This window comes from Myotis myotis, unplaced genomic scaffold, assembly GCF_014108235.1.
Source record: "Myotis myotis isolate mMyoMyo1 unplaced genomic scaffold, mMyoMyo1.p scaffold_m19_p_55, whole genome shotgun sequence".
In the NCBI taxonomy this organism is placed as follows: Eukaryota; Metazoa; Chordata; class Mammalia; order Chiroptera; family Vespertilionidae; genus Myotis; species Myotis myotis.
In genome coordinates, this window is record NW_023416363.1 from 347,016 (window position 1) to 366,918 (window position 19,903).

General features: G+C 46.7%; 2 protein-coding genes across 2 annotated transcripts; both read left to right on the plus strand.

Moving 5' to 3' along the window:
- The first annotated feature begins 2,035 nt into the window (after window positions 1-2,035).
- LOC118657443 (zinc finger protein 501-like) lies at window positions 2,036-4,178 on the plus strand. The gene has a single exon (XM_036311472.1). The coding sequence runs from the start codon at window positions 2,318-2,320 to the stop codon at window positions 3,593-3,595; it is 1,278 nt and encodes a 425-aa protein (XP_036167365.1). The 5' UTR covers window positions 2,036-2,317; the 3' UTR covers window positions 3,596-4,178.
- A 3,818-nt stretch (window positions 4,179-7,996) lies between these two features.
- On the plus strand, window positions 7,997-14,673 carry LOC118657441 (zinc finger protein 883-like). The gene is made up of 3 exons (XM_036311469.1): window positions 7,997-8,201; window positions 10,255-10,381; window positions 12,590-14,673. Exons 1-3 carry the CDS (start codon window positions 8,169-8,171, stop codon window positions 14,155-14,157), a joined length of 1,728 nt encoding a protein of 575 aa, XP_036167362.1. The 5' UTR covers window positions 7,997-8,168; the 3' UTR covers window positions 14,158-14,673.
- Window positions 14,674-19,903: the final 5,230 nt, after the last annotated feature.

Genomic DNA, 19,903 nt, shown 5'->3' on the forward strand with positions numbered 1-19,903 from the left:
CCTCAGGCAAACGCTCTATCCACTGAGCCAAGCCGGCTAGAGCTCATTTTGATCGTCACTTCCCCTTGAGTGAACCGCAGCCCACACTTGGCTCACTGCTTTCCAGTAGCTTTTCCAAGGGGCCAGAGCAGAGCACAGCCCAGGCTCTCTCCTGTTCTCTCCTGTTGCTGCTTCTACCCTAAGTTCTTTCTCCGTTTCTATGTCCTTTGCTTTAAGAAGTGCAGTCTCATAGTCACCTGGACTCCTGTTGACAGATCTTTCCTCTAATTCAAGAACCCACCCAGGATAGTCTGCTCGGAGGCAGACCTACTGCACCCTGGTCCCCTTTTGGTAACACCTTGATGTACCGAGAGAATGTTTCGTGTGTGGCTGGTCAAGAAGGCCTCTGCTGTTGCATTTGGATATAATTCCCTGTATATATTCAGGATTAGAGTTCCTCTCAAGAGGAATCAAACTTCAATAATTGCTTACTCATTTTAGATGGGATGATCTAGACCAGTGGTTCTCAACCTTCCTAATGCCCCGACCCTTTATTACAGTTCCTCATGTTGAGGAGACCCCCAATTTCATTGTTACAGACTGAACATAATTAAAGCATAGTGATCAGTCACAAAAGCAATATGTAATTATATATGTGTTTTCCGATGGTTTTAGGCGACCCCTGTGAAAGGGTCGTTCGACCCCCAAAGGGATCGCTACCCACAGGTTGAGAACCACTGATCTAGACTTTGTGAAAGGAGAATGTTGAAGTTCTCTATTAACCTTTTTTCTGCTTTCAGATCTGATATTATTTGCTTATTGTACTTAGTTTTTCTGTCCTTGGGTGCATATTACATAAGTTTATTATCTTCTTGATTTTTGTTACCTTCATGGGGAAGGTTGTGGCCATGGGGTTTTTGTTGGAATTCACGCCGACATGCTCTGCAGGTTCCTCTGATGTGTAAAGTGTGGTTGGTTTCACCAACGTTGCAGGAGGTACTCCTGATTCCTGAAACAAAGTTTCCAAAGGTCCATCACAGAGCAGGCCACTAGGGGCGCACTAGTGCAAGCTCTGCAGATAACTGAAGCATCTTCAACCCTTGTATATTGACCCCTGCCATTTCCACATGGGTTTGCTCACCCAGTCTGCCACCCCCTCTCTCACTTTACTGCTGCCTACAGAACTTTGGATATGTATATATCTTTGTGTTGACCTGGAACATCATCCACTCCTTTGCAGTTAATTTTTATGGGCTTGTGGACATTCCCATTACTTTTTTTTCTTTCTTTCTTTCCTCTCACATATAATTTTAATTATTTCTGAGAGGAAGGGAGAGAGAGGGAGAAAAATCAGTGATGAGAGAGAATCATGGCCTGTCTGTCTCCTGCAGGTCCCACACTAAAGATGGATTTAAAATTCCAGCTTGTCCCCTGACCAGAAACCAAACTTTAACCTCCTGATTCATAATCAGATGCTCAAGCACTGACCTCCATTGGGTGGGCCACATTCACATTCTAGTACAATGTGTTATGGAATTAGCAGGAAACGTCCTGGAGGGAGCAATTTGCAGAAGAACAGCTAGTAGATTGATCCTCATTATTTTGTGTCCCATCCTATAACCATGTTCCTCTTTTCTTGAATTCCCCTCCTCCCATTTAGTTACCACTTAATGTATAAAAGCCATTTCCTAAGATTCTAAGTCGTTTGTCTTGAAAATCAATACATAGAATTATTCCACGTGCGACAGATGGACATTTGTAATGAGATTATCTTTTTTTCCCCTTTTTAAAATAAATATTTATTGATTTTTATTGCAAGGGAGAGATAGAGAAATGTAATCAATGATGGGAGAGAATCATTGATTGGCTGCCTCCTGAATACCCCTTAATGGCAATGTAGCCCACAACCAGGGCATGCACCCTGAGAAGGAATCAAACCATTACCTCCTGCTTCATAGGCCACCCTCAACCACTGAGACACGACGGCTGGGTGAGATAACCTTTTGCCATAGACTCAACGTGTAATTCACTCAGCGATTCATTTTGTTCAGGTTGCTGCTGTGGAACACTGGGTCTGGAGGCGTCCATTGAACAGAATGTTTCTGTAAGAGTGTCACAGGCCAAGAAGATCAAAGGAACTTTGTCTTCTCAGAAGAACCACCCTTGTGAGAGTTGTGGTGCAGTCTTGAGGGACATTTTCCAGTTTGTTGAGCAACAGGGAACACAACACAGTTCGAAATTCTTGAGGTGTGGGGCATGTGCAAAACCATTTTATTTCAGTGCAAAGTTGCACCAGCACCATGGGCAGGACGTGAGAGCGGAATGTTTGATAAGAGGTATGAACAAGGACTCTCTTGTGAAGAGCAGCACATTCAGTGTGTCCCAGAAGCTTTTTACTGGTCAGGAGGTTGGACACAGCATCCTTACTGCCTCAGGACAACTTCAGAAACAGGCTCCTCTTACCAGGGACAAACCAAGCGAACTTTCCTTGTCTGGGGTAACATTTCAAAACGGGGGAAAATTCCTTTGCCAGAAAGAATCTGAAAAAGCCATTGGCTGCAACGACACACTTGTTCCAGACCGAGCTGTCTATACTGGAAGGCAGTGTGTTGTGAGCCCTGAAAGTAAAAACTGTTTTAAAGGAATCCCTGACCTTCGTAATGATCAGAAAGTCCACTCATTGGAAAAGCCATATGAATGCAGTGAGTGCGGGAAATGTTTTAGAGATCGGTGGATCCTTATCCAACACAGTCGAGTTCACGCTGGAGATAAGCCTTATGAGTGTGGTGAATGTGGGAAATTCTTTAGCCAAAGTTCCAGCCTCATTCAACATCAGAGAATTCACACTGAACAAAAGCCATATGAGTGTAGTGAATGTGGAAAATATTTTACCAGAATGTATAGCCTTCATCTTCATACAAGAATTCACTCTGATGAAAGGCCTTATAGGTGCACTGAATGTGGGAAATCTTTTTCCAGAATATCCAACCTTCGTCGTCATCAGAGAGTTCACACGGGAGAAAGGCCATATGAGTGCAGTGAATGTGGGAGAACTTTTTGCAGTGCCGCTGGACTGAATTATCATCAGAGGGTTCACCCTGGGGAAAGACCTTATGAGTGCACAGATTGTGGGAAATCATTTACCGGTAGGTCTGGACTCCTGTATCATCAGAGTGTTCACACTGGGGAACGGCCATATGAGTGCAGGGAATGTGGGAAATCTTTTACCAGAATATCCCACCTTCGTCGTCACCAGAGAGTTCACACGGGAGAAAGGCCATATGAGTGCAATGAATGTGGAAGAACGTTTTGCAGTGCCGCTGGACTTTATTATCATCAGAGCGTTCACACTGGGGAAAGACATGAGTGCGCAGATTGTGGGAAATCATTTGCCGGTAGATCTGGACTCCAGTATCATCAGAGAGTTCACACTGGGGAACGGCCATATGAGTGCAGGGAATGTGGGAAATCTTTTCTGTATGGCTCTGCACTCCGTCGCCACCAGAGCGTTCACACTGGAGAAAGGCCTTATGAGTGCATTAATTGTGGCAAATCTTTTATAAGGAAAACTCATCTTCTTCAGCATGAAAGTTCACACGGGAGAAAGGCTCTTTGAGTGCTATGAATGTGGGTGATCTTTTAGCCAAAATCCTAACTTCTGGACACATGAGAGTACACCTTAGAGTAAGTTCTTAGATGTGTAGGAAATGTACTTTCTTTGTTCCGTGTTAAGCACACTGGAGGAAACTCAGGCTTCAGTTTTCTGACTTTCATCTCATAAATCCCGTCCTCAACAGTAGGAAGATTTTCCATAATGTTTAGTTACATGGGAAGCATGCTAACCTGCTTATGTTATACATTCTAACCTGCCCAGGGCTTAGTGCAGATTTATATCACTGCAAATTTCTGTGACAGAATCCATTTTACCTGTACAAACAATGAGCAGGTCCCCACAGTTTTCATCAGTCACCATCCTATTGTCCTCAGGTAAGCTGACTTTGTTCTCTTATTAGTTAAAGGAAATTAGGAGTAACGGTGAGTCCTTAGGAGATCTGCATTTCATTTGCTCTGTTTGGGACCTTACCCATTGTTGACCCCAGAGAACATCATCTGAGTTCAGCTGGCAGCTTCCAGGAAAAAAAAAAAATATTTTTAAGAAGATGATTGATAATTTTGTAGATACCTCTGGTGAATATTACCACTCTTGATGCCACTATCAGAAGATTGCTTGGGTCGATGTCCTTTGGGTTTTTAACATAATAAAAACCTTTTTGTTTTAAATCCTCTCTAATTTTGGATGTTTTCTTTGTGGGGTAGTTTGTAAGCATATTTGGGCTCTACAAGTATGAAGACGTGAACAATTTTTACTCTGGTCTCAACCTTTCTCTACCTCCAAGGGTAGAGTATGATGGGGGAATTAGCTCAGCACGTTTCACCGAATTTGCATTGCTTACCCCCTTCCTTTTAGGAAAGACTGCAGAGTTTTCCGGTACTCGTGAGAAGCCTGAATCCTATGAGTTTTCGAAGACTTAGACATCCTTTCAAAACTTAGCTGTTGTGACAACTTCACCTGCTTCTAGGATCAGCAGGAATTTTGTTTTTCACACAGGCTATGCCAGTACTTTTGTTGTTGTAAATCATCACGTGGCAACATCTATTCCATTGACATCTCGAGACAGTGGAAACAAGCGAGGGAGAGAGAAAAATCAGTGTGAGAAACAGACACATCCATTGAACCTACAACTCATTTATGTGCACTTGAGTAGGAATCTAACCCAAAACACATCGAAATCAGGGCCGATGCGCTCACCAGTCACACAGGCCAGGGCTATGCCAGTCCATGTGAATGGGATTTCTCTTTAAGGTTTTACAATGGGCCAACTGTCTTAATCACTACAATTCCATGGGTGGTGATCACTGGTTTTAGGACCATATTGGTTACAGAATGATTGCTACAGAATCACTAGCCCAATCGGAATTGGAGAATCCTGTAGCCACAGCTACATGGAATCTGCCTCTTCTATACATGCATCCAGAAACGTTTCTGTGAAAAAGACAAGATCAGTGAATTCACAAATAAGAGGATCTCCAGATATGTTTATCTTCTGTGGTCAAAGTCTTTGTCCTTGAAAATAAAGAGTTTCATGGATTTCTGTACCTTACTAGATGTTTGCTTAATGGTCATAGTGCCTAGGAAGGAAATGAAAGATTAAAAAAAAGTGGCATCTATAGACCAAGGATGTAGCTTTTGAGACCCAGCCAGTATTTTTGTTGACTTTGATGAAAGTCCCTCATTCCTTGGTATATTTGATGTCACTGAAACAATATTTGACCTCCAGAGGCTATGAGAACCTGGATTGAGTAGAGAGATACCAAACCTATTTTCTAAAAGTTGGACATGCAAAACTTTTTAAAATTTTTGAACCATTTTTCAAAAGGTTTAATTAGTGAAGAACATATTTCATTTATAGTATTTGATGAGTCTCGACATGTGCATGAAACTGAAACCATCACTATGGTTATAGAATTACCAATATCTGTCACTGAGTTTACTTCATGTCTTATCATTTCACTCTTTCTTTGTACTAGTAATGGCATCTGTGTGCTCTTGTCTCCAACCCCATACGACTCCTTTCTTTACTAATCTATACAAGGGACATAACTGCTGAACTAGATGGGCAATAAAAGGCCTCCAACCCTGGACAGTGTTGCACAATGGATTGAGCATTTTCTTATGCACCAAGAGGTCACTGGTTCAATTCCTGATCAGGGCAATGCCCAGTTGGAGTCTTGATCCCCAGAAGGTGGTGTGCAGAGGGAAGTCAATATTTCAGTATGAGCCTAACCGGTTTGGCTCAGTGGATAGAGCATCGGCCTGCGGACTGAAAGGTCCCAGGTTCGATTCCGGTCAAGGGCATGTACCTGGGTTGTGGGCATATCCCCAGTAGGAAATGTGCAGGAGGCAGCTGATCGATGTTTCTCTCATCATCGATGTTTCTAACTCTCTCCCTTCCTCTCTGTAAAAAATCAATAAAATATATTTAAAAAACAAAACAAAACACCAGTAGCAACTGGCATTCGTTTGCACCAACGGCTCTAGCAAGTTAATTTCACCTGAGGAGGGTGTCTTAGGAACCTCTGATGTATAGTAACTTTTATTTTTATTTTTTAAAATATTTTTTTATTGGTTTTAGAAAGGAAGTGAGACAGAGAGAGATAGAAACATCAATGCTGAGAGGGAATCATGGATCAGCTGCCTCCTGCACGCCCCCTATTGGGATCAACCCCGCAACCTGGGCATGTGCCCCGACCAGGAATCAAACCGTGACCTCCTGATTCATAGGTCAACGCTCAACCACTGAACCATGCCGGCCGGGCTATAGTATCTTTTAAATTCTTATTATTTCTAAATTTTTGGTTATTGATTTGAGAAAGAGGCGGAAAGAAACGTTGACTTTTTGTTGTTGCTGCTCCATTTTAAAAATATATTTTTTTATTGATTTCAGAGAAAAAGGGAAAGAGAGAGACAAATGAGGAGAGTATCATTGAGCTCCTGCCTCCTGCTCGCTCCCTCCTAGGGATTGAGCCTGGAACCCGGGCATGTGCCTTAGACCAGAATCAAACATGGGGCCCTTCATTACACATCTATCCACTAGGCCAACCTAGCTAGCCCCCCCCCCCTTTTTTTTTTAAATCCTCACCAGAGGATATGTGTATTGATTCTTCCTGAGAAGAATGGAGAAACATTGATAGGTTGACTTCCCTATGTGCCCCAACTAGGGATCAAATCTGCAAACCAGGTATGTGCCCTGACTCAGAACCGAACCCGTAAACTTGTCTTGTACAGAAGGTTGCTCCAACTGAGTCACTCAGCCAGGGTTTCTCCCACTTATTGATCCACTCACTGGTAGATTCTTGTATGTGCCCTGACCAGAGATCAAACCCACCACTTGGCAATTTGGGATGACACTCTAACCAACTGAGGGACCCGGCCAAAGCTAAATTTTCATTTATTCACATTAGAGAAGATGTCAGAGAGTGAAAGAGAAAAACATCAATTTGTTGTTCCATTTATTTATGCTTGTATGTGCCCTGACCGGAGCTCGAACCCATAACCTTGGCATATCAAGAAGACACTCAAATGAGTTTACACAGCCATAATTGATTTATAGTGTTAAAAAACAAAATTCGCCCTGACCGGCTTGGCTCAGTGGATAGAGCGTTGGCCTGCAGACTCGAGGGTCCCGGGTTCGGTCCTGGTCAGGGGCATGTACCTGGTTGTGGGCACATCCCCAGTAGGGAGTGTGCAGGAGGCAGCTGATCAGTGTTTCTAACTCTCTATCCCTCTCCCTTCCTCTCTGTTAAAAAAATCAATAAAGTATGAAAAAAATTTTAAGATGTTCTAAAAAAACATTAAAAAATCAACATATATATGTTTAAAAATAGCCTGTTGTTCTGAAGCACAGACAACATGTGGGCTTTCCATTTGCATTTAAGGAGAGGGTCGCGAACAGACTTGTGGGGCTGAGCCCCAGTAACCAGTCTCCAGGTGGGTGGGGTCAGAATGGAGCGTTTGCTGCAGTTACCCAGGAGCCAGCCCTTCCCTCCGGGAGCAGCACCACTTTGCAGCAGCGGTTCTCAACCTTCCGAATGCCGCGACCCTTTAATACAGTTCATGTTGTGGTGACCCCCAATTTCATTGTTAAAATTGAACATAATGAAAGCATAGTGATCAATCACAAAAACAATATGTAATTATAGATGTGTTTTCCATGGTCTTAGGCAACCCCTGTGAAAGGGTCGCTGGACCCCCGAAGGGGTCGCGACCCACAGGTTGAGAACCGATGCCAGGATCCCTCCAGGGGCTAATGTCCTAGTTGCTCACAATAGCGAGCCTGTGGCCTCTGGACCGCCTGGAACTACATTACCCAGAAGGCCGTGCGCGGTGTCCCGCTCGGGAGAGACCGGCAGGAAAGCATTTCCGGGATTTTTCCACCTGACTTCCGGCCTCCTCCGGTTGAACCTCTTCGGTCTTCGGAGTTCTCTGTGGGGTTTTGAGGCGACGGAACAGAGGAGGCGCGGCCCCCGCCGCACAGACGGGCGGACGGAGCCCCGAGGACCCGCGACCCCGCGAGGCAACCGCTTCCGGGCGGGAGGGGACCGCCCGCCGCCCCCGCCCGCTGAGCTCCATGGCGGAGGCCGCGCCGGGGCGCCCGACTGAGGTGAAAGCGCACCCGGGGCCTCCCCGCCTCCCTCACCCAACCCCGCAGCCAGGGGTGGGGGTGGGGGCGCCCTTCCCCTCCTGCAGCTCGGGCCCCGCGTCAGGACAGCGAGGCGCCCGTGGGTGACACCGGAGTGATGGAGGAGGGAGGGGTCGGGGCTGAGGGTTCCCCGGGGAATACTGAGTGGGAACACCCCGCGAGCACCTGCACGCGTGGGGCTGAAATCGGGGAGGGAGGCCCGGGATGGAGGCTTGCAAATGTGGGAGCTCCTGCCCTGGCCTGTGTTGCTCAGTGGGTAGAGCGTCAGCCTGTGGACTGAAGGGTCCCGGGTTCGAGTCTGGTCAAGGGCATGTACCTGGGTTGCGGGCACATCCCCAGTGGGGGGCGTGCAGGAGGCAGCAGATCCATGTTTCTCTCTCATCGATGTTTCTAACTCTCTGTCCCTCTCCCTTCCTCTCTGTAAAAAATCAATAAGATATATTTAAAAAGATAAGGGGGAGATCAACCAAAGGCCTTGTATGCATGCCTCTCTGCCTGACCAATGGACACAGACACGGGGTGGGGCACATGAGTGGAGATAAAAACACATAGGTAATAATTTTTAAAAAATATATTTTAATTGATTTTTTACAGAGAGGAAGGGAGAGGGATAGAGAGTTAGAAACATCATGAGAGAGAAACATCCATCAGCTGCCTCCTGCACACCCCCCACTGGGGATGTGCCCGCAACCAAGATACATGCCCTTGACCGGAATCGAACCCGGGACCCTTCAGTCCGCAGGCTGACGCTCTATCCACTGAGCCACACCGGTCAGGGCCACATATGTAATAACTCAATCAATCAAGAAATTTTTTTAAAAAGTGGTAGCTCTTGGGGGAGAGATCAACCAAAGGACTTATGTGCATGCTTACAGGCCTAACCAATGGACACAGACCACAGAGGGGTGAGGGCATGAGTGGGGGTTTGGAGGGGAGGCAATGTGGGGATAAGGACACATCCTATATAATAAACGGCTAAGATGCAAATTGACCGAACAGCAGAATCACTGGTTGCTATGATGCATACTGACCACCAGGGGGCAGACACTCAACGCAGGAGCGGCCCCTGGTGGTCAGTGCACTCCCGCAGGGGGAGTGCTGCTCAGCCAGAAGCCCTGAGTTGGGCTCACAGCTGGCCAGTGCAGTGGCGTTGGCGGCACCCTCTCCCACCTCCAGACTGCGAGGGCACAGGCCAGGCTGAGGGACCCCGACCCCCCCCCCCCCCATGCACAAATTTTTTGCACCAGGTCTCTAGTATGTAATAATTAAATCAATAAAGAAAATTTTAAAAAACTGGTAGCTCTTTTGTGCACCAGGACAAAGGAGACAGAGCTGATGGAGGGAACCTGGGGTGTGAAGATGGGAAGCAGCTGGAGGTTACACAGTGGTGTGCAGACTAGAGGATGTTTGAGCTGATGGTCCTGGGTACCTGGTGTGTGGATTTATTTTAAAAAATAAATTTCTTTATTGATTTCAAAGAGGAAGGGAGAAGGAGATAGAGATAGAAACATCCATGATGAGAGAGAATCATTGATCGGCTGCCTCCTGCACACCCCCTATTGGGGATCGAGCCCGCAACCCGGGCATGTGCCTTTGGCCGGAGTCGAACCCGGGACCCTTCAGTCCACAGGCTGACACTCTAGTCACTGAGTCAAGCCGGCTAGGGCTGGAGTGTGGATCTAAGGGTGACACACAGCCCATGTTTTGCTGCGTCCTGCAGGAATGACCTGGGACATCCCAGTGGATTTGCGGGGCAGGAATGATGGAGCCCTTCTGGCAGGGCCCTTAGGTGGCATTTACCTGCCCCCCTACCCCCCTTCCCCTTGTCCTGCCTGTTGTCGTGAGGGTGATAAGAGTGGTTAATGGGGCTGTGAAGACAGAGCAGGCAGCCCTGGCACCAGGGCTGAGTGTCTTCTCAGAACTGGGGGCCCTGGAGGTGGTGGATTGTGGGGAAGAGGAGGATTGTGGGTTCTCCAACGGGCTGTTCCTGACTCAGATGTATTCATTCGGACAGGTCGGTGTGGCCTTTGAGGATGTCGCCGTGTTCTTCTCCAGGACAGAATGGCGCCTCCTTGCTGAGGCCCAGAGAGGCCTCTACCTCGAGGTGATGCTGGAGAATTTCGCTCTCGTATCCTCACAGGGTAAGGCCATCACTCTCCTGGTTCCTTTTTTGCGCTCGCCCGCACCCCCCTTAACTCAGGATTGTACTTTGTTTCTCCTGTTTGAAGCTCTGAGGGTTTTGAGGAGACTTGCCCCCAGGCAGCTATGGGCAGCGGCAACTACCCTTTGGCTAACCCTGATCTGTTCTTTTTTTTAAATATATTTTTAAAAATATTTTTAATTGTTTTTTACAGAGAGGAAGGGACAGGGATAGAGAGTTAGAAACATCAATGAGAGAGAAACATCAGTCAGCCGCCTCCTGCACACCCCCAACTGGGGATGTGCCTGAAACCAAGGTACATGCCCTTGACCGGAATCGAACCTGGGACCTGTCAGTCCACAGGCCGACGCTCTAGCCATTGACCCAAACCGGTCAGGGCTTTTAATTGATTTTTTACAGAGAGGTGGGGACAGGGATAGAGAGTTAGAAACATCGATGAGAGCCCTGACCAGTTTGGCTCAGTGGATAGAGCGTCGGCCTGCGGACTCAAGGGTCCCAGGTTCGAATCTGGTCAAGGGCATGTCCCTTGGTTGCAGGCACATCCCCAGTAGGGGGTATGCAGGAGTCAGTTCATGGATGTTTCTAACTCTCTATTCCCTCTCCCTTCCTCTCTGTAAAAAATCAATAAAATATATTTTAAAAAGAAAAAGAAAAGAATCATCGATGAGAGAGAAACATCGATCAGCTGCCCCCTGCACACCCCCTCCTGGGGATGTGCCCACAACCAAGATACATTCCCTTGACCGGAATCGAACCCGGGACCTGTCAGTCCACAGGCCAAACCGGTTAGGGTTCCTCATCTGTTTTTAAGGTTCCTTCTTTTTTCCTCCTTGTCCTAAAGTTTAACAAACTTTCACTTCGACAACAAAAAAAGACCCCCTCTCCCTAGGGACCTGGACTTGGCCTCACATTTCCTCCTACCGCCTTTCGTGAAAGGGTGCTTGGTTCTCACATGTGTGCTGTGGGCCCCACTCCGGGCAGTGGCTGTGTTTGGTTGGGCTTGGTTATTGGCAATCCCCTTTTCTCTGACTGCAGCCCTAATCCCTACTGTACTCATATAATCTCCCAACAACTCATGATGCTTTGTGGTTCAAAGTGGTGTCAGGTGTTATGTCTTTCATTTCTGTTTTTGTTTACTTGAATCTTGTTTCTCCTGTTTTAGTCTAACTAATGTTTTGCCAATTTTGTGCATCTTATCAAAAAACAGCTCCCCCTACCTGGTGTTGCTCAATGGTTAGAGCATCGGCCTAGGACTCCAAAGATCTCGACTTCAGTTCTTGGTCAAGGGCATGTACCTGGGTTGTGGGCTCATTTCCCGTCCCCTGTAGGAGTCCACCAGTCAATGTGTCTCACATCTGTGTTTCTATTTCCTCTCTCCTCCTCCCTCCCTCCCTTGCACTCTCTCTGAAGCAATGGAAAAAATATCCTCAGGAAAGAATTAACAAACAAAGGAACAAAAAAACCAAAAACATCAAAAAAAAGTTAGTAGAAGCATCGGTGATGAGTGGGAATCATTGATTGACTGCCTCCTACAGGCCCCACATTGAGGATCGATAGCTCAACCCCAGCATGTCCCCGAACCAGGAATTAAACCTTTACTTCCTGGTTCGTAGCTCAACACACAACCACTGAGACATGCTGGCTGGGCCACATTCACATTCTTGTACAAAGTCTCATCGAACTAGCAAGAAATGTCCTGTAGGAAGCCATGTGCAGAGGAACAGCTAGTAGATCCTTCCTCGTTGTGTATCATTCTAGACCATGTTACTCTCTTTGTGGATTCCTCCCCCGCCCCATTTAGGGACCAGTTAATGTATAAAAGCCATTTTCTCAGATTCTAAGACGTGTTTTGAACATCATTCAATAGAATCATGCCTTGGTGTGATAGATGGACATTTATGATGAGATTTCCATTTTTTTTTTCTTTTTAAAATATATTTTCATTTATTTCAGAGTGGAAGAAAGAGGGAGAGAGTGAGAGAGAGAAACATCCAGGACGAGAGAGAATCATTGTTTGGCTGCCTCCTACAAGCCCCTGACAGGGGATTAAGCCCACAATCCAGGCATGTGCCTTGACTGGGAGTCAAATCCTCACCTCCTGGTCCATAGGTCGAACCACTGCGGGCCGGCAAGATTACCTTCTGCTATAGGACCAACATGTAATTCACCAGGCTTTCCTTTTGTTCAGGTTGCTGCTGTGGCAGTCAGGATCTGGAGGCGTCCACTGAACAGAGCGTTTCTGTAAGAGTGTCACAGGCACAGAAGACCAACGTAGCTTTGTCTTCCCAGACGAGCCATCCCTGTGAGTGTTGTGCTGCAGTCTTGAGGGACATTTTCCAGGTGGTTGAGCAGCAGGGAACGCAATATAGTATGACACTGCTGAGGTGTGGTGCATGTGCAAAATCATTTTATTTTAGTACACAGCTTCACCAGCACCATAAGCAGCACGTGAGAGCAGAGTGTTTGATAAGAGGTGTGGACAGGGCCTCACTTGTGAAGAGATGCACCTTCAGTGTGTCCCAGAAGCTTTTTACCTGTCAGAAGGTCAGAGAGAGCATCCTTACTGCCTCCGGACAACTCCAGCACCAGGCTACTCATCCCAGGACGAAACCAAGTGAAACCTCCATGTCTGGGGTGACATTGCAAAACAGAAAAAGCTACCATAGCAAGAAAGACTGTAAAAAAGCCATGAGAGGCAACGACACACTTGGTCTAGATCAAGCTGTCCATACTGGAAGGCAGTGTTTTGTGGGCACCGAAAATAAAAAATATTTTAAAGAAATCTCTGGACTTAATTGTCATCAGAAAGTTCCCTCATTGGAAAAGCCATATGAGTGCCGTGAGTGTGGAAAATGTTTTAAAGAACACTGGATCCTTATTCAACACTGTCGAGTTCATTCTGGAGAAAAGCCTTATGCGTGTGGTGAATGTGGAAAGTCCTTTAGCCAAAGTGCTGGCCTCACTAGACACCAGAGAGTTCACACTGGAGAAAAGCCATATGAGTGTGGTGAATGTGGGAAATCCTTCAGCCAAAATTCCAGCCTCATTCACCACCAAAGGGCTCACACTGGAGAAAAGCCTTATGAGTGTGGCGAATGTGGGAAAACCTTTACCCAGTGTTCCAGCCTCATTGAACACCAAAGGGTTCACACTGGAGAAAAACCTTTTGACTGTAGCGAATGTGGAAAGTGTTTTACCAGAATAGCCTGCCTTCGTCGTCATCGGAGACTTCATTCTGCTGAAAGGCCTTATGGGTGTAATGAATGTGGAAAATCTTTTAAGAGGAAATCTCTCTTTTGTTATCATCAGAGATTACACACTAGACAAAGTTTGTATGAGTGCAGTGAATGTGGGAAATCTTTTATCCATAGCTCTGGACTCCATTATCACCAGAGAGTTCACAACGGAGAAAGACCTTATAAGTGCACTAATTGTGGGAAATCTTTTATCAGGAACTGTGACCTTCATAACCATGAGAAACTTCATACTGGAGAACGACCCTTTGAGTGCAATGACTGTGGGAAATCTTTTATCAGGAACAGTGACCTTTATAAACATCAGAGAGTTCACACTGGAGAAAAACCATATAAGTGCAATGATTGTGGGAAATCTTTTACCCATAGCTCTGGATTCCATTATCATCAGAGAGTTCACAGTGGAAAAAGACCTTATGAGTGCACTGATTGTGGGAAATCTTTTATCAGCAATTGTCATGTGCGTACTCATCAGAGTTCACATAAAAGAAAGGCTTTTTGAGTGCTGTGAAGGTGGGTAAATTTAACAAAAATTCTAGCCTCAGGACAAATGAGCTTACACATTAGAGGAAATTTTTAGATGTGAAGGAACTGTAGTTTCCTTGTTCAGTGTTAACAACACTGAAAGAAATTCAGGCTTCAGATATCGGACTTTCAGCTCATAAATCCCAACCTCAACAGTAGGGAGATTTTGCATAAAGTTAGTTGTTGTATGCTTGTTTCCCCTCGTCCCACGTGGTTCAGGGTTCAGGATCTGGAAGAGGAGCAGCACACAAATGAAAGAGAAGAGACAAGAGCTCATTTGGAAATATTGGGGGGCCAGGTGGGCAAGTCCAACTCAAGGGGAAGGATCTCCACCGGTGCCCAGGCCTCGCCAGCCTTTTATTCAGCTTTGGTTAAACATAAAGCCCTTAGGCTGGTAATTGCAGTAGCAGACAGGGTATCTTAAAGGTCAGTAAATATTAGAAGGAATGCCGAAACCGGTTTGGCTCAGTGGATAGAGCGTCGGCCTGCAGACTAAAGGGTCCCAGGTTCGATTCCGGTCAAGGGCATGTACCTGGATTTCGGGCATATCCCCAGTGGGAGATGTGTGGGAGGCAGCTGATCGATGTTTCTCTCTTGTCGATGTTTCTAACTATCTCTCTCCCTTCCTCTCTGTAAAAAATCAATAAAATATATTTTTAAAAAATATATTAGAAGGATTTACTCTGAGACTATTTGATCAGGAAATAGCTTGAGCCCCCATTGTCAGGACGAGACAATCGGTGCATACCTCAGGCCCTGCCATGGGTACAAGGGTCACCAGCCTTCTGGGATCCTTGTTTGCACTTCTCTGCTAGTGAAGACAGTGGGTGGCGTCCTGCATCTCCCGCATCTCCCCTGTTTCTTTTCCTTAATAATTCTTGAAAGGTGACTGCTGCCTGAAGGGTTCGAGTCCTTTTAAGACTCTTCATTCCGCATCTGCAGACTAGAAATAAGCATATGAGAACAAAAATGAGACACGCAATAGTGGTTATGCTGAGAGGCAAATGTACTGAGATCCAACGAAAGGGGTTGAATTCTTTCATGTCCTTTTTAAATTGTTGCCAGGCATCTAAGGAATTGGTAAGTTTGCCTTGGATAATTGTACAATATGCTGTTGTAATTCTACAATATCAAGGGTTGTGTTACCTTTACCCCAAGTACCAAGAAAGTGATTTTTTTACTGATTCCCAAGGGTGCAAGGTACTATTATAAGGAACAGGGGTAACACAAATCTGAGAAAAATTATAATGACACTGCAAGGATATTCTTTGCTCTAGGCCGTGGATTTTATCACCCATCCACAGGACTGTAGACGTCAGTGCTGTCAAGTCAGTCTCAAACTGGCTGTCAATTTTCTTTTGTATAGACAAGGTCTTAGTTACATTTTCCTTAACTTGTTGCACAAACTGAGAAGTTTGAACAGTTTGTACCATGGATGAAGCAGAGATGCCCACAGAAGTAAGTAACATTACGAGGGCAAAGATTCCTGCAATTAACATTCCAAGAAATCTTTTTTGTCTTTTTAAGCTTCTTACCAGATCATGTAACAGTTGGTAGGTTTGATGAGATTCCCAAGGCTTGGTTATGTTAGTAGGAACCCAAGTGAAAGCTGGTTGTTTTAAAATCATAAGGGAGTCCGTCTGGAATGTATAATTAATGCAATGGGATAGGGTGAAGCTTGTGCATGACACTTCATATAGATGGCTTGTAACATTAAGGTGCATCTGGATGGGGCCTGAGAGGAGTACAAACGGATCAAACACACAGGCAGTGGCAAATACTGTCTTATTAGGAGTTCCCCATAAGGTATGAATGGAATTATCTGAGCCATAATGAAAACTATACCATTTGATAGGTGCAAATGCAGCAGCTAATTTCCATTGCGTATTTTGTAGGGGCCAATTGTCATGTTGTAGTTGAGATCCAACAAATCCTCCTCCACGCCATAAAACCGGGTGATTAGCTTTAACATATAGACAAGATGTGTTCCCCTCCCATTTTAGGATGCAATTGTTACTATATGCAGACCCGTGTGGGCTCCAATCCACAAAGGAAAAACTGTTATTAAGTTTGCTGCTGGTGGGGTGGTCACTATAGTAGTCTTGCCAATAATTTCTTCCTCAGTGAGGTGCCATTCGTAAGACTTTATACATAATGGCTTAGTCGGGGGGTGACTTAGTACAGTTACATTTTCTGCACCTCTCCCCGAGCAAGGAGTGATAGTATTGGGGCACCTTCTTCCCCTTCCTTTGGTGTCCATGCAAACCAGAAGCCTCTCTCTAATTTTACACACCAAGGAGCAGTGGTTTGATTCTGTGTAATACAAGAGGGAAGCTGGGTGGCGACACCCGTGTAATTATACTTTGCCCGTATACTTCCTTGTCCCACCCGTGGTCCTCCTGGATGACCAAGGCGTTTGGTATTATTGGTGACCACATTACCAGCCCACGTAAGGGGTCTCACCCATGGTGGGTCAGGAACCTAAGTCCAGAATACTTGCCCATTTGCCCCTGGTAATATTACGGCACAGCTGATTACTGCTAGCATGTTCTCGGGCGTTCTTGGGGTTTTGGTCTCCTCACAAATTCGCTCAGATTTCTGGACTGTCTTCTTCACCATGCCCCAGGTGACCTCTGGGCTGTTTGCTGTCTTTCTCGTCCTCCTCCCACTCCTTATCTTCAGTGGATTGTTTGAAGCTGCTGCTGTCTGCGGCTGGCTGGGTTAGTTGATTGTCTGCAGCTGTAAAGCATGGCTCCAGGTGCAGGGTTCTCATTAACCTGGCCAGTTCCTCCCTTGGATCCATGTTGAAGTCTAATATTCCTTGCGGGAATCCACACGGGCTTGGAGAAATTCTCTGGAAATACACAAGCGTACCCTCGGCCGAATGTTAAGAGGGGATCGGGGCCCTTCCATAACCCAGACTTAGGATCTTTCCATTTAACCAGACGGTTTTCCTTTGACTTATTCTGACATCAGTGTGTACTTCCATGGGGGTCTTGCCATCAGCATCACAAGTGAAAAAATTTAAAGTAATTAAAGCTTGGTGTAGTCTACTTACAGGCGATTTCTCCATAATCCCCCCTTTTTGCTGCTGAACTGAGGTCAAGTCGTCACCTGGTGTCGGTTTGCCACCAAGGGCTCTAGCAAGTTAATTTAACCTGGGGAGAGCTTCATAGGATTTTGAAAATTCTTATTTCTCTATTTTTACTTATTAATTTTAGAGAGGGTGAGAGAGAAACATTGATGTTTTTGTTGTTGCTGTTAAACTTTGTTGTTTTAATCCTCACCCAGGGATATGTTTATTGGTATTTGGAGACAGGAAGGGAAGGGAATAAGTATTGTTTTGTTCACGTCCCTGTGTGCCCTGACTGGGGATCAAACCTGCAAACCAGGTAATGTGCTCTGACTGGGAATTGAACCCGCAAACATTTGGTGTACAGGACGATACTCCAACCACCTGAGCCACTCAGCCATGGCTTCTTCCAGTCACTGATGCAGTCACCGGGAGGTTCTTGTGTGTACCCTGACCGGAGATCAAACCCACCACCTTGATTCTAACCAACTGAGGTCCTCGGCCAAAGCTAAATTTTTATTTATTTACTTTAGAGAGAGTGTGAGAGAGTGAAAGAGAGAAACATCAATTTGTGGTTCCATTTCTTTATATTTTCATTGTTTGATGCTTGCGTGTGCCCTGACCAGAGATCTAAACCACAATATTGGTTTATCAGGTTGACACTCTACGTGATTTACCTGGCCACAGTTGATTTATAGTGTTAAAAACAAACAACAGCCCTGAACGGTTTGGCTCAGTGGATAGAGCATCAGCCTATGGACTGAAGGGTCCAGGGTTCGATTCCAGTCAAGGGCATGGACCTTGGTTTCGGGCACATCTCCATTAGGGGGTGTGCAAGAGGCAGCTGATTGATGTTTCTCTCTCATCGATGTTTCAAACTCTCTATCCCTCTCCCTTCCTCTCTGTAAAAAATCAATAAAATATATTTTAAAAAACCAACAACAACAACAAATAGAACTTGCCTGGCCTGGGTTGCTCAGTATTTGAGTGACAATCCATGAACCAGGAGGCCATGGTTCTATTCCAGGAAAAGGCACATGGCCCATGTGGGCTCAGTCCCGTGTGTGGGGCCTGCAGGAGGCAGCCAACCAGTGAGAGAAGCACCAGCCAAGGCCCTGCCGGCTGTAGGAGATGCTCTCCCGCAGGGAGTGGCTGCTCCCAGGGGGTGGGGTCGGCGCCAGGGCCAGAGAGCATCCGGAGTGGCCAAGTGAAGGGCAGCCAGGTGAGGGGCGGGCGTCGGCCACCTCCCCAGTGAGGAAGTCCCGGAGTCTGCCTGTGCGTCCATCTGCCCACCGGTTGTCCGGAGCCCAGTCCTTGCTTGTCTAAAGCCGTCAGTAGGACTCCTCCCGCCGCTGGCCCTATAGAGTGACTTTCTCAGGGGACGCTTACCTGGTGCCCGGAAGGGGCGGGGCCAGGCGCAAATATTGGGAGATCCGGGGACCCAAAGCCGGATGACCACGCACCTCCCATGCGACTGCCTCCCTCCCCGCTCCTTAATGCATTAGGAACCAAAGTGTAAACTGAGTCAGCAGCCCCCCAGCGCCCTCCCTCCACTCCCACCCTGCTGAGCGCTCTGGCAGATGGACAGGGGCCCAGTCCAAACCCTAGCGCTCTCATCCCGGCCCCCAAGGGCTGCCCCCCCGCCACCAAGAACTGCTGGAGAGACATTCAGGCCCGGTGGACAATGGGCGGGCAAGAGGGCAGAGTGGCCCTGGGGCGAGCTTGGTTCGGGAACTGGACCTTCTGTTAGCACGTGGTGGCCGCAGCTAACGGAGGGGGAGAGAGGCCGGTGTCAATGCTGTACTGGTTTACAGCGTGTGCTTTTTTTTTTTTTAAATATATTTTATTGATTTTTTACAGAGAGGAAGGGAGAGGGATAGAGAGCTAGAAACATTGATGAAAGCGAAACATCGATCAGCTGCCTCCTGCACACCTCCTACTGGGGATGTGCCCGCAACCAAGGTCCATGCCCTGGACTGGAATCGAACCTGGGACCTTTCAGTCCCAGGACGACGCTCTATCCACCAAGCCAAACCCATTCCGGCTACAGCGTGTGCTTTTGATACCTGCAATGAATTCAGATGTTTTACGCAACCAAGGACTAACCCAGACTTCCTGCCTCTGTGCTCTCAATCCGCTTAACTGTTCAAGAGGCGCCCGCGGGTCCATGGCCGAAGCCTGGGTCGCCAGCTCACAGCCCTGTGTCCCTCCGTCCCTCCCTTGGTCAGAATGCTTTCGCTGGGTGGTCTCGGCCACCATCTCTGCACGGCAGCGGCCTTCTGTGATTTACACACGTTGTTCTCATGAAAAAGCAAATTATCCTCGGAAAAACCAAAAGAAAGAGGAATGCCATTTGGTGCCTGTGGTTTTCTGTTCAAAAAGTAGCCTGTTGTGCCCAGCTGGTGTGACTCAGTGGTTGAGCTTGGACCCTTGAGTTAGGAGGTCAAGGTTCAATCCCTGGTCAGGGCACATGGTCGGGTTGCGGGCTCCATGCCCAGGAGGGGCCTTGCAGGAGGCAGCCGATCCATGATCCTGTCATCACTGATGCTTCTCGCCCTCTCCCTTCCTCTTTCTGAAGTGAATAAAAACGTATATCTTTAAATGAGCCTGTTGTGCCCTGACGTGCGGCTCGGTTGTCTGAGTGAGGTCC